The sequence below is a fragment of the Pelophylax lessonae genome (assembly GCF_965119305.1).
Source record: "Pelophylax lessonae genome assembly, chromosome: 7".
In the NCBI taxonomy this organism is placed as follows: Eukaryota; Metazoa; Chordata; class Amphibia; order Anura; family Ranidae; genus Pelophylax; species Pelophylax lessonae.
The window spans coordinates 168172910-168188480 of NC_138774.1; the positions used below are offsets into that span (position 1 = coordinate 168172910).

The 15571-nt window shown below is 45.8% G+C and overlaps 1 protein-coding gene across 1 annotated transcript in view; it reads right to left on the reverse strand.

Moving 5' to 3' along the window:
- LAMP2 (lysosomal associated membrane protein 2) overlaps positions 1-15571 on the reverse strand; it is a 146693-nt gene that overhangs the window by 75467 nt on the left and 55655 nt on the right. The window contains exons 4-5 of the mRNA XM_082262518.1: positions 12900-13061; positions 3110-3351 (exon numbers count right to left, since the gene is read on the reverse strand). Of these exons, the coding sequence (XP_082118644.1) occupies positions 3110-3351; positions 12900-13061 (404 nt within the window). The remainder of the gene's footprint in view (positions 1-3109; positions 3352-12899; positions 13062-15571) is intronic.

The following is a 15571-nucleotide window of genomic DNA, read 5'->3' on the forward strand; positions in this document are numbered from 1 at the left end:
ACCTTACTTTCTTGTAATGAACAAACGTTCTATTAAAAAAAAAAAAAAAAATTGTCAAAATTTGGGAAATGGTTCTTGTGTTCATTGAGATATTGCATAAAAATCTTACTTTTCAAAAGGGGTGTCCTCATTTATGCTGTGATAGATCGAATACACACACATACACAATCTCACAAAAGTGAGTACATCCCTCACATTTTTATAATTTTATTATATCTTTTCATGTGACAACACTGAAGAAATGACACTTTCCCACAATGTAAAGTAGTGAGTGTACAGCTTGTATAACCGTGCAAATTTGCTGTCCCCTCAAAATAACTCAACACAGCCATTAAGGTCTAAACAAAAGAAAAACAAAGAAGGGCGCACCGACCTAGCGCATTATCCTCAATAGTATGGCTATAGTATGGCCACTGAGGAAGAGGCTGGGCCTCGAAACGCGTCAGCCGTCATCTCAACAGGACTATGGACATGGACTATTCCTGACACTCAAGTGATTGAGTCTGATATGATTATTTTTAACTTCTGTTTGTGAGTAGCCATTTTTATGATCTATTAATAAAGCCATACTATTGAGGATAATGCACTAGGTCGGTGCGCCCTTCATTGTTTTCTTTTGTTTGTAGTACTGTTGGACTACCCGGTCTTTTAGGGCAGCAAAACTCTAGCCATCCGAGACGCCATATGCGAGTCCTGTGGGTAGTGTGGTCGGGGAGCTTGGATTCTAAGCGCAGGAGAAAGGTGGCATCACCATATTGTTTTGGAGCATTAAGGTCTAAACCACTGGCAATAAAAGTGAGTACACCCCTAAGTGAGAATGTCTAAATTGGGCCCAATTAGCCATTTTCCCTCCCCAGTGTCATGTGACTCGTTAGTGTTACAAGGTCACAGGTGTGAATGGGGAGCAGGTGTGAAATTTGATGCCATCACTTTCACTATCTCATGCTAGTCACTGGTAGTTCAACATGGTACCTCATGGCAAAACTCTGGAGGCTCTGAAAAAAAGAATAGTTGCTGTACATTAAGATGGCCTAGGCTATAGGAAGATAGTCAAGACCCAGAAACTGAGCTGCAGCACGGTGGCCAAAACCATAAAGCAGTTTAACAGGACAGGTCCCACTCAGAACAGGCCCCGCCATGGTCGACCAAAGAAGTTGAGTGCACGTGTTCAGAGTCATATCCAAAGGTTATCTTTGGGAAGTAGCTGTATGAGTGCTGCCAGCATCACTGCAGAGGTTGAAGGGGTGGGGTCTGCCCGTCAGTGCTCATACCATGCACTGCATCAAATCGGTTGATGTACAAGAAAGCTCGCAAACCATTTGCTGAAGACAAGCAAACTAAGGACATGGATAGCCGGAACCATGTCAGCTCACCCCATCAGTCTCCTCCCTCATCACTGATCTAACAACAGACATATCAGCCTGGATGTCTCACCACTTCCTCAAACTGAATCCATCTAAAACCGAGCTCATAATATTTCCTCCTCCACGTGCCCCTTCCCCAGAATTCTCTGTCAAGATCAATGGAACAACTATCAGTCCTTCCACACATGCCAGGGTGCTAGGGGTAACCCTGGACTCTGCACTGTCCTTTCAGGCTCACATCTAAACCCTGTCCAAATCATGCCGCCTTAACCTCCGCAACATTGCTAGAATACGGCCCTTTTTAACCAATCACACCACCTAGCTTTTAATTCATGCCCTGGTTATCTCTCGCCTCAACTATTGCAACTCCCTCCTCATTGTATTACCCTTACATAGATTATCCCACCTTCAATCCATAATGAATATTGCTGCAAGACTTATCCACCTTACCAAGCGTTCAGTGTCCAACTCTCTCTGCCAATCCCTTCATTGGCTTCCACTCACCCAACGAATAAAATTCAAAGTGCTAACAATAGTTTACAAAGCCATCCACAACTCTGCCCCAGCTACATCACTAACCTGATCTCAAAATATCAACCAAGCCGCTCTCTTCGGTCCTCCCAAAACCTCCTGCTCTCTAGCTCCCTTGTCACCTCTTCCCATGCTCGCCTACCGGATTTCTCCAGAGCTTCTCCCATTCTTTGGAACTCTCTACCCCAATCTCTCCGACTGTCCCCTAATCTATCCATCTTTAAACGATCCCTGAAAACCCTTCTCTTTAAAGAAGCCTACCCGGCTACTAACTAATAACACGGTTTCACTTGCTCCATCAGCCCATCCCTCACGACTATTGCCTTTTGTATCAATTGACCCTCCCTTTTAGATTGTAAGCTCTAACGAGCAGGGCCCTCCGATTCCTTTTGTTCCAAATTGTATCGTAACTGTTATGTCTGCCTTCATTTTGTTAAGTGCTGCGCAAACTGTTGGCGCTATATAAATCCTGAATAATCCTGAATAATAATAATAATAATAATAATAATAATAATAATGTCCTTTGGTCTGATGAGACCAAGATAAACTGAACTGGTTCAGACGTTGTGAAGTGTGTATGGTGGCAACCAGCTGAGGAGTACAAAGACAAGTGTGTCTTGCCTACAATCAGGCATGGTGGTGGGAGTGTCGTGGTCTGGGACTGCATGAGTGCTGCCGGCACTGGGGAGCTACAGTTCGAAGGGAACCCATGAATACCAGCATGCACTGTGATATACTGAAGCAGAGCATGACCCCCCCTCCCTTTGGAGACTGGGGCGCAGGGCAGTATTCTAACATGATAAAGACCCCAAGACGACCACTGCCTTGCTAAAGAAGCAAAGAAGGGTAAAGGTGATGGACTGGCCAACCACGTCTCAAGACCTAAACTGTTTTGATCAGCTGTGGGGCATCCTCAAAACAGAAGGTGGAGGAGCACAGGGTCTTGAACATCCACCAGCTGTGTGATGTTGTCATGGAAGAGGACTCCAGTGGCAACCTGTGAAGCTCTGGTGAACTCGATGCCCAAGAGGGTTAAGGCAGTGCTGGAAATAGTGGTGGCCACACAAAATAGACACTTTGGGCCCAAATTGGACATTTTAACTTGGGGGTGTAGTCCCTTTTGTTGCCAGCGGTTTAGACATTATTGGCTGTGTGTTGAGTAATTTTAATTTTTTTTTTTTTTTTTTTAAACAAAACCAGAAACAAAAATGTACCTTTCCTTCAACCAGCAGGGAAGCATTGAACTGAAGACCCATGGAAGCCAGCAAACATGTCTCTGTACCATTTGAAACAGAATAATTGCCAACAGAGGGTTTGTCAACAGGTTTGCTGGTTGGCTTTGGGGTTGTTGTTGTTGTGCTGGGTAAGGTTGTGCTGTGCGTTGGCGATTGTGTTGTAGGCGATTGTGTTGTAGGCGATTGTGTTGTAGAAGGAAGATCAGCACTGCAGCGAAAATCTGAAAAGACCAATGTGAAAGCATAAAACACTCTGTATTAGGAGCTCACCCTAAATTATAGGGTGCAATAGAACATTAACTTACATATCAAGCACAAAAATATTGCAAAAACCACACTAAACAGTCAACATTCTTTCAAGGTACCAACAGTTTCCAAACTGCTTCCAGTAATCTACTTATAATGTGTATTCTTACACGTTTCCTATACATTGTAATCCAAATCAGTTGTGATGATTTCCTTAAAACCAGCTACGTGCCAGCACTCTGCCAAGTACAATCACTAGCCAAAAAGGACCCATTTCTTAGAGGTTAAAAAGCAATTGTGGGCATCTAGTAGAGTTCCTTTAGAAACAATAACTGTTGGGGTATACCTGCGCTTAGGAATTTACAAACTATATGGTTATCAAATATGTGCTCTATACTAGCTCAGTGTGCTTATAAGAACAAAAAACATTTCTTGCTCAAGGAACATAAATATTGAGCTGCTCTGTATGACATTAATCGTGCTACAATTTCTAATTAAAAAAGTGTTAATAGTGTAAACTATGTGACTATGTGATAGCTGATGCTTATATTTCAAAGCACAAACTTACTAATGCATATACAATATGAAGTATAAAGTGCTCTTCAATGTAAATATATATTACACACAGTTAAAGTACCAATTGCAATTCCTAAATAAATACCATTGATGACGTGATCTTAAATTATAATATAATCACTTAATATAAAGTGACAGGTGCAATTAAAGTGCCAAATCTTATAACAATGTCTAGTACTGGTAAGACATGCCGTGCTGAATGATATGCCAGTACCGTGCTAAGTGACAAACCAGTATCTATAGCATACGCTTAAGCTGCCAACCATACGTCTGACCACATTTCCACATCCGGTGGTTGGAACGCAAGCCGAGTGCGGCGTCCACCATGACCAGGAAGAGTGTGTAAACACGTTTTTTTTTTTTTTAAAACAGTGAGGTTTATTGAAATTTTTGGTACAATACAAAAATAAACCGTGCATTGAAACTGCAATCAGGTTCATAACACATTGGGGTACAAAAATACAAATATACAAAATGATCATCACCGAAAAACAGAACAGACATAGTGAAAACAAAGCAGTAGTCAGTGGCTCTCCGTCGATCCAACACTCGAACAGAAAATATTGGTGTACCAGGGGCGGTCAACGTAAAGTAGTTACCCACTGCATTACCGAGCCGTATCAGGGCACTGCACCCATTTGTCCCAGATCTTGTTGAACTTCCGAGGGCACCCCCTATGTTTATATAAAAGTTTATGAAATGGGATGACACTATTAACTTCCTTAATCCACAAACCTAGAGTAGGAGGAGTAGGTCTCATCCACCTCCTGGCTATCAGTTTACGTACTATGAACAAAGTTTCCTGAAGAAATATGACAGTGGATTTGGGCATCTCTCCATCTGGGTAAACCCCCAGGAGACACTCCTTAGGGGAGAGTTGCAGAGGAGACCCCATCTTGTCATGCAGGAATGTGACCACCTGTTGCCATAGAGTCTGTAATTGGGGACAGCTCCACAAGAGATGAAAGAAGGAGGCGTCAGGGTCTCCACACATAGGACAAGAAGGGACCAAGTCTGGGTGATATTTGGACAGTCTAAGTGGGGTGAGATAAGCCTGGTGTATTATAAAGGTCTGAGTTAGGCGATCCGACAGTTTTGGCGACACTCTGCGGCACGTCTCCAGGGCATCCTCCCATTCCTCATCCTCCATGGCCCCCACACTGCGCTCCCAGCGGGTCTTAAGTGCAAAAGCCAAGGTGGTCGAGGAAGGTGTGTGAAGTTCAGAGTAGAACATGGAAATAAGGTGACTGGGTTCTGTACTTTTAACAATCTCAAGGGTGGTAACCGATTCTAGCTCAGGAGGGCCGTCAGGGAATTGAGATCTATAGGCATGGGAGAGCTGTAAGTATCTGTAGTGCATGGGGCCCTGGATCGCAAACTGATCCTGCAAGGCCTCGTAAGACCGCAGACCAGTGGCCGTGGAGATATGGCTAAGGAGAAGAATACCCCTCCCGCTCCATATCGACAGGTCAGGGATGGAAAGGAACTCGCGTAATGCGCTATTATGCCACAGAGGGGTGAATGTGTGAAATGGAGGGCACCGAAGCCTGGACGCTACCACCTCCCAGATCCGACAATAGTGGTATAGAAGAGATCTGGGGCACAAGGGCTCCGGCGAGCCCCTGACACCCCTAAGGATAACTAGGAGGGGGTCCCCGAGGGGATGAGCCCACCCAGGGCAGAGCAGGGTCAAAAAGCGTTCTCTATCCGTTTTATCTATGTGAAAGAACTGGGACAACTGAGCTGCCAGATAGTACAGATTAAAATCCGGCAGGGCCAATCCCCCCAGATTTGTAGGATTCTTGAGTTTGCGCCAGGAGATCTTGTGTCGGTTAGCACCCCAAACAAAGGTCTTGAGGAGTGATTCCATCTGCTTAAACAGCTTGAGTGGCAGGTAAATAGGAGAGTGCCATACAACATAAAGTATTTTGGGAAGGAGAATCATTTTAATTAAATTGACTCTACCCATCACCCCCAGAGGTAATTTGGACCATACTTGAATTTTAGCCTTAAGCAGAGGGAACAGGGGTTGAACGTTATCCGGGACATAATCTGCTGAGTTAGCTGTCACTTGAATCCCTAAGTATTTAATGCGGGATACACATTGTAGGGCCGGGTTTGCGGGGGCAATTGCCTGCGGGCTCTCGTCAAGCGGGAGAATTTGCGACTTATCCCAGTTTATCTGAAAACCGGAGAATCGTCCATATCGTTCAATTAAAGAAAGGGCCGTGAGTAGGGATTCTCGAGAGTCTTCCAAATATAACAAAGTGTCATCTGCATACATGCTGATCTTCTCCTCCAGCGGTCCCTTACGTAGGCCTCGAATCCCGGGATGTGCTCTAATGGCCATCGCCAGAGGTTCCGCGGCCAGGGCATACAGCAGGGGGGAGAGGGGGCACCCCTGTCGAGTGCCACGGGATAAAGGGAAGGCGGTCGACTGCCAGCCATTTGCCAGGACCCTAGCTACCGGGGCGCTATATAGAAGTTTGACCCACTTAATAAAATTAGGTCCAAAGCCGTATCGGTCCAGACAGGTCCACAGAAACGGCCACTCTACCGAGTCAAATGCTTTAGCCGTGTCCAATGAGACCACCACCCTGCCACCCATTCCGTCGTGCTGTGCCTGGAGATTCATAAATAACCGGCGAAGGTTAAATGAGGTGTTCCTCCCAGGCATAAACCCGGCCTGGTCCGAGTGTATGAGTGAAAGGATCACCTTGTTAAGGCGGAGGGATAAAATTTTCGCAAGGATTTTAGTGTCTACTGGGAGCAAAGAGATGGGACGGTAAGACTCTGGGGCGTGTACATCCTTGCCCGGCTTGGGAATGAGCACAATCAGCGCCTCCCGCATAGAAGGGGGAAGGGTTGCATCTTTGAATAGAGACCGAAACAAAGCCAATAATTTAGGAGAAAGGAGTTCCGAATATTGGGAGAAAAATTCAATCGGGAGGCCGTCTAGGCCAGGGGCCTTAGATCTAGGGAACTTAGACACGGCTGCTGCAATCTCTTCCACAGAGATGGGTGCCTCGAGGGTCGCCAACTGGTCGGGTGTCAAAGTGGGAAAGTCAATAGAGTCCAAAAAGTCATGCATGTCAGTGCAGTCAGCGGGAGCCCTAGAGGTGTAAAGAGTACTAAAAAATGAGCGGAAACACTGTGTCACCACAGCAGGATCAGCGATCTCATTACCCAGGTCATCCTTCAAAGTAATAACTACCGGGGGCCTATCCTCACAATGAACTAAGTATGCGAGGAGTTTCCCCGCCCGCTCACCATGTGCAAACAGATTCTGCTTCTGAAAAAACATCTTAGATTTCGCCCTCTCATAGTCAAGTTGGGAAAGGACTTTAGAGGTCAATTTATACTGAGATTCATGTGCCGGAGTCGGGTCCCCCCATAAAGGCCTGTTCAGCTTCAATTAGATTTGTCGTTGCCCTGGAGATCTCCTCAGCAGCCCGCGCTCTAACAGCCTTGATTTTGGAAATCATAGTGGATCTGGCGAACAGTTTAAACGCCTCCCACACCGCAGCCGGGGAGGCAGTGCCCTCATTGTCCGAGAAGAATTGTGTCCAGGTCCCCTCAATGTCGTTCCCATCAGACACCAAGGGGAGCCAGGCGGGATTCAGGCGCCAGGCCGGGGGAGGTCTATTGCAGGGCAAGGACAACAGTATCCAATAAGGGCAGTGATCAGACAGAGTCCGTGGGGCGAAGCCTGCCGTCAGTAACCTGGGGAGCAGGGTTCGAGACAGCAATATCAGATCAATGCGTGACATAGAATGGTGTGCAGCCGAAAAACAGGAGTACGCACCTTGAGCGGGGTATTTGCTGCGCCAAGAGTCGGCCAAACCAAAGCTCTCCAACAATCGGGAGAACCTGGTCGGGGACGACCCCGGCGGCGCCTGGGAGGCGCCACCGGACCTATCCAGACCCGAGTCCATCACATTGTTAAAGTCACCCAGCCAGATCACCGGGGCCCCTGGGCTCTGTGCCATAAACGCCAGTCCCTCCATAACAATCACAGCAGAGTAAGGGGGGGGCACATAGAAAGCCATCAGTAGCATCAATTCCCCATAGACTGACGTTTTGAGAAAAACATATCTACCCATTGGGTCGACCTGAGATCCTAGGAGCTGGAAATGTACCGATTTGGCCACCAGTAGCGCCACACCCCTGGAGTGTGAGCTATAAGCAGAGTGCTGCACCCAACCAACCCAGGGTCGTTTGAGGGACTGTTGTACACGGCCCTCCAAATGTGTCTCCACCAGAACTATAATATCAGCCCGTACACGGCGTAGGACATTAAAGACAGCCGTTCGTTTAATCTTATCGCGCATACCCCTGACATTCCACGTCAACAATTTCAATGCGGCCATGGCAGGGGTAATACGGAGCGCGGAGCGGAGGCTCCCAGGATCTCAGGCAGCAAGACCACAGAACCAACAAGTCCACGGTCATATACCAGCGGTGATAAACGGCAGCAAAAGAGCAAATAATTATTACTTGAGGTCAATGTGCATAAAACAAAAACAGCATAGAGATTGTACCAAATATAAACCATAAGCAATGGTAACACCCCAATCCCCCCTCCCTGCCCTGCACCAACCCCAACTTGTGCGGGCATGTTCCCAAACAAGTGCCTCAACCAGAACAGGCCCACATGCGACTGGGAAAGAGCAAAATCAGGAGGCCAGGGACCCCCAGGGTATTCAGCAAAAATACAGCAAAATACAATCAGAATAAGCAAGGGGGCCCGGGGGCCCAGGTCCAGCAGAAGTCGCAGGGGGCAACAGGGGAGTTGGGCACAAACACACGCCTTAGCGGGTGTAGGGGGCGAAAACCAACAGGTGTATCGCTGGGTAGCAAAGCCTATGGGCAGGTGGAAGTCCATAGGAAGAGAACAGAGAAAGCAGTTCCATCTGTGGAGCTAGGGCGCTCCGCCGGTCAAACACAGGAGCAATAGTGCAGGAAAATGAGGGGGGAGGGGGGGGGGGGGGAAGGGGGATGCAAAGTCTTGAGTTCCACAGGATCTACAAAACCCCCCTCCACCCGTGCAGCAGCTCAAGGTATAGGCCATCAGGGAGAAAGTATCATGAAGTCGCCAGGGCAAGGTGGTCAGGCTCTAGCTTCCAGTCCTTCCAGCCAGGAGATGGCGGCTTCTGGATCCTCAAAGAAGTGGGCTCGGTCCTCGCCCTCCACTCTAAGACGGGCCGGATACAACATGGAGTATTTGATATTCTTGATACGCAGTCTGCGTTTGACCTCCAGAAAGCTCTTGCGGCGCCTCTGGACCTCAGCAGAAAAGTCGGGGAAAATCGCTATTTTGTGATTTCCAAAGGGAATGTTCCCCTTAACCCTGGCCAGGCGCAATATGGCATCTCGGTCCCGATAGTTCAGGAATTTAGCGATGAACGTGCGGGGGGGTGCACCCTGAGGGGGGGGGGGCGCCCTGAGAGGCGATGTGCACGCTCCACAACAAAAGTGGGTGAAAAGGATTCTCTGCCATAAGTCTGAGTGAGCAATTGTTCCAAATATGATGAGGGGTCAGCACCTTCAGAGCCCTCCGGGAGGCCAATGAACCGCAGGTTACATCGGCGCAGCCTATTCTCCATGTCATCTTGTTTTTGGAGGATAAGGTGTACCTGTTGCTGCAGCCTGTCTGAGGAGCTTTGCAATGGGGGGAGGGAGTCTTCCACCTCACTAATTCTGTGTTCAGCCTCACCAACTCTGTCCCTTAGCTTCTGCATATCCTGGCGCATCAAAGATATATCTACCTTCACCTCCTCGATTTTAGTTGTCAGCATGGTCTGGCAAGTGGCAATCGCTTCCAAAACCTTGGATGTAGCAGGGCTCTCAGGCTCCTCCACCACGAGCGACGGGCCGGCGCCATCTTGGATCGGGGCCTCCTTCTCCAGCCTCCGGAATGCAGCCAGTTTTGCCGCAGCTTCAGAGCCTTTCTTCGGCGGAGACATGCGGAGGTCAGTGCCGCGGGTGTGCGGGAGGTGAAGGAAGGATTATCGTGCCCGAAGGGCTGCAGGATTAACGGTGAAGGATATCGGTCCGGCGGAGCTCCTCTCACACACGTCCTCTCACATGCTGCGCCAGGCCACGCCCCCCGTAAACACGGTTTTATTATGCAAGTGTGATATATTCTTTTTAATAAACAATTGATCAAAATACTATACTATGGAGCACTTTTCTTTTATGGCATCATCTTTGTAGGAGCTTAAGGATTAGAGACCAGAAGGAATACAGAAATCCTTGCGCATTGCTGCACGGTGGTTTAGCTCTTGTGCCTACATCTCTCCACTGTCTGGTGAGTGGGGAAGAGAGAGGGGAGCACGGAGTGGAGCACTTTATATCATCTGAGCACATTATTCACTGCAAGATTGATATCAAATTAAAGATTTTACAGGACTTTGTGGATATAGATATAACCGGCGTATTATATAGATACTGGTTTGTCACTTAGCACGGTACTGGCATATCATTCAGCACGGCATGTCTTACCAGTACTAGACATTGTTATAAGATTTGGCACTTTAATTGCACCTGTCACTTTATATTAAGTGATTATAATTTAAGAGCACGTCATATATGGTATTTATTTAGGAATTGATTGCAATTGGTACTTTAACAAATGTGTGTAATATATATTTACATTGAAGAGCACTTTATACTTAATATTGTATATGCATGAGTAAGTTTGTGCTTTGAAATAACAGTATCAGCTATCACAGTCACATAGTTTACACTATTAACACTTATTAGAAATTGTAGCACAATTGATGTCACATACAGAGCAGCGCTGATATATTTATTTATGTTCCTTTAGGAATGCTCCCATGTTTACTGCTCTCAGCAGAGACTAGACTAGAATGCAGAGTTTTCTCAACATCCGCCCAATCTTGCAATCAGACTAGCATTGAGAAAAAGATGGTGGGATGAGAACATGCAGCTCACCTTCCAAGACTACAGTGGCAATATAATGGATCTATAGGTTTTTAAATTCTAGCTTATGGAGTAAAGCTGCGAAATCCACTAGCTCAGGGTTTTCTAAAATGCAGTTCGGTACCAGTTCTGATTAAACCAGCAGAAAACCACATACTGAAAGTCTAACTTCCTAAAAGACTCCATAGCTGCCAGGTACACCCTAACTGCCCAGACCACATCCAAGGCAGGCAAAGCAATTTCCTTCAGATGTTTAGGCCTGGGACACAGGGAAGGCACAATGTCTTCATTCAAATGAGTCACAGACCACCTTAGGAAGAAATGACTGACTAGGGCGAAGCACCACCTTATCTTTGTGAATCACCAGATAAGGTGGACAGGATAACCACCAAAAAGGCCACCTTCTGGGACAGAGTAAGCAGGGGAATCTCCCAAATATTTTCAAAGGGAGGCTTCTGTAGAGCTGAAAGCACCAAATTAGGATCCCAAGGCGGCAACAGAGCCCGCACTGGAGGAACCAAATGTTTGACACCCTGAAGAAAAGTAAACACCAGGGTGTTTGTGGCCAAAGACTGCCAAGGCTGTTACCTGGCCCTTGATGGTACTCCAGGCCAATTTCTCTTCAACCCTCCGTTGAAGGAAGGTTAAGATTCAAGCCACTGAAAAGGAGCGAGGATGAATCCCAACCGACTCTCACCACGCAATGTACTTCTTCAATGTTCTATGGTAGATCTTCCTAGAAGTAGATTTCCTAGCTTTTAACGTAGGAATCACAGACTCAGACAAACCTTTATCCTTCAGTACCTGGCTTTCAACAGCCAAGCCGGGAAAGCCAGCGACTGTAAAGCAGGATGGAAGATCAGTTCTTTGTCCACCCCAAAACCCTCCAGGGGCAGAGGGGGGAGACAGCTACTCCCCATACCAGGAACCAGGTGGGCACAGCTCCAGACAGATCCTTCTCTCCATCGGAATGGGGGGCTGTCAGCCAGGAGGAATGCTGCGACTCGGGCCAAGACCTGGTCGTATGCGACCTCGTGAGCCGTTTAACTCGTAGGGCCATCCCCCATCCAGTGGGGCTATGTCGCGGCTGACCTAGCGCCCTCACTGACCAGACTGGGGTGACCACTGGATCTAGATTATCCAGCCCGTCGCCCTGTGAGGTCTACTTCGAAAAAATGTGGGCAGGACCAAAGATCCCAAAGCAAGGAACTAGGTCCTTACTCCTGACTAGGCAGAAAAAAGCTGAGTGACTATAGCAGGGAGAAGGAGTATACCCCCTGGGACTGCCCAGGAGTGTAGCCATTTTTTTCTGCCTAGTAGCCTACGCCTAAAGGGGGCAGTATAATCCAATGGTCAAGAATGACAGGAGCAACGAATATGCAGTTACATATATTTTGGCGCTTGCTGGTCATTTAAGAGTTCCACCCAAATCATCATTGCAATATTTCTTCCCATAACAAGATGATTGTGCACTTGTATTTTGGATAGTTTGATTGTTACTTTATACTTTACGCTGAGTGACCAATGTGTATGCATATACGGTTGTACCATTCTGCATTTGATACAAGCAATCTTCTGTAACACTTGCTTATAAAATTCTTCCTAATAAACATTTGTTAAAAAAAAAAAAAATAAATAAAATTATATATATTTATTAATAATAATAAATGATAATAAATGACAGGAGCTGTGTCCCTCAACAAAAAAAATGTTAAATTCATATTGACAATGATGTTTCTTAAAGCTAAATTGCGTTAACATGGTGACATTAATGCATTTCTCAGTGTCCATTTCCAATACTACACTGGAAAATGAAAGGTGATTTTAAATGGGCCACACTGGGCAAATATCAATTTATTCCTGCAAACACTCAAACATTTAGCATGTTTGTAAAAGGATTGAGTGAATCCAAATTATGGTTAAAAAAAAAAAAAAAAAAAAAAAAAAAAAAAAAAGGCAGAATTAGGAGTTAGAGTTAAATATACCAAAAATATTTGCTTACCTTTGCCTAAAGTTGAATTATCTATATACGCTTGCAGTGTGACATTCCAATATAACTGAACAACATGCTCTGTAGCCACAGTTTCATCATGTATACATTTATATGATGAATTCAGTGGGACGGGAACAAAGAAGCTTGAGTTTGTAGTAGATGTTAACAGACCTGAGAAGAAATGCAAAAAAATAATAATTATAAAAGTCAAAGAATGAATAATATTACAGTAATCCCCCGCTACATCGCGGTTCAGTTTTTGCGGTCCCGGTAATTCGCGTTTTTTTTTGTAATGTTATTTTACTATATAAATCATTAAAAATTAAATATTTTTGTGTTTTCCATAGCTCTTGCTATGTCTCTTAGTATCTTTTATGTGTTTAAATGAGTTTCTATTGTTTTAAAAGTGTGTTTAAAGACCTTAAAATGCTTCTACACGTACAGTGACAGTAAAAAAACATGCCTACAATGCATTTTAATAGGGTTTTTCTATTTCGCGGAATTTCACTTTTCGCGGCTGGGTCCGGAACGTAACCCCCGCAATGGAGGGGGGTTTACTGTACATTTCAGACAATGGTGGACAGAAAACCATTTGTGAGAAACTTATAACAAAAAAACTACATATGTCATTTTAATAATCTGCCACAAGATGGCATTCACTACCAAGCAATAGCAGAGACTATTGGCCACCATTTCTTTCAAAGCTATATTTCCGTTGGGATTTCATTTTTTGCAAACTGCTTACTATGTTGTATGACTTATGCCTCTGTTCGGTATTACAGCTCCTGGGTGAGCTGCACATTTGCGGTTACCTTCTATACAAAAACTCAGAGTATTGAACGGAAACCTGAGCTGTATAAAAACTAACGGCTTAAGGTACATTTAAAAAAATAAATCTATGGGCAGATACAAAATACTCACATTTTTTTTTTTTAAGTGTCCACTGATAAAATGGGATTTTTGACTAACCGTAAAATCCATTTCTCTGATGTTCATTGACAGACACAGCACTGCTATTAAGTATTCAGTTTAGTAACAAGCAGCATCAGAAGAAAAAACAACCCAACTCTAAAGAGGGTTGGGTGCGGTGTCCGTCAATGATCAGAGAAAAGGATTTTACGGTAAGTCAAAAATCGCCTTCTTTCGTTTGACCGACACAGCTCTTCATCTTCATGACTGTAGGGACGTCCCAAAGCAGTGTCAAACATGAGTGTTGGGAACAGTAGAAAAACTTCCCAAAGGCTAACCATAGCCAACCAGCAAACATGGAGCTCAACTGAGAACTGGAGCTCATCATCTGGGGGAAAAAAAAAAAAAAAAAACGCCATCAAAAGCCGCAGCCTGCAAAACTTTGCGGCCAAAAGAAGCACCAGCAGATGCCAACACATCCACTTTATAACACTTTGTGAATGTGTGCACAGACAACCAGGTAGCCGCTTTGCAAACTTGCACCATTAACGCCTGCTGATGGAAAGCCTAGGAGGCACTAAGCGCCCAAGTAGAGCGCGCCCTGACAGGGATAGGAGGAACCTGACCCTTAATAGAATAAGCCTGAACCAGTCTGCCTTATCCATCTGGAAATGGTCGCAGCAGAAGCAGCCAGCCCCTTGCAAGGTCCATCCTTGAGGGCAAACAGCGAGTTTGACTTTTGAAAACGACTCCGTATCTGCCAGGTACACCCCGATTGCCCGAACCACATCCAGGGCATGCAAAGCAACTTAGGATGCTTAGATTTAGGACACCGGGAAGGTAACACAATGTCTTTCATTCAGATGAAAATCGGAGACGAACTTTGGAAGGAACAATGAACATGGTCAAAGAACCACCTTATCCCTGTGAACAACTAGATAATGTGATTGGCAAGACCGCGCCGCCAGCTCAGACACCCTGCGCTCAGCAGTAATAGCCACCAAAAAATGCCACCTTCTGGGACAATGTAAGCAGGGGAATCTCCAGAATATTTTCAAAGGGAGGTTTCTGAAGAACTGACAACACCAAAATTGAGGTCCCACTGTGGCAATGGAGACCTCACCTGGGGAGCCAAGTGTCTCACTCCCTGGAGAAAAGTGTGCACCAAGGAGTGTGAGGCCAACAGATGTTGAAAGAAAAATTACCATGGCCAAGACCTGGCCCTTGATGGTACTCAAGGCCAAAACGTTGCTCGACCCCTCGCTGGAGGAAAGCCATGATCCGAGTTACCGAAAAGGAGCAAGGGTGAACACCAAGAGACTAACACGCAATGTACGCCTTCCAATGACGATGGTAAATCTTCCTGGAAGTAGATTTTCTAGCCTTTAAAAGCATAGGAAATCACCGAATCAGACAACCCTCTATCCTTCAGCATCTGGCTTTCAAAGCCAGCGCCTGTAAGGCAGGATGGAAGATCAGTCCTTGAGACAGCGTATCTTCCCTGAGAGGGAGTCTCCAAGGAACATCGGCGACCAGCCGTAACAGATCGGCGTACAAAGATCTGCAAGGCCAGTCTGGGGCCACTAGAATGACAGGAATCTCTTCTGCCTCAAGCTTTTTTTCTTTTTTTTTATAATTGTATTTTTTATTGAATGAATAAAAGAAAAACAAAGTTAAAAAAAACGTACAAACAAGGGGTGGGTGTCCCCTAAGCCCCCGTTCACACTGGGGCGACCTGTCAGGGGACCTGGTCGCCTTCCATAGAGAAGCTA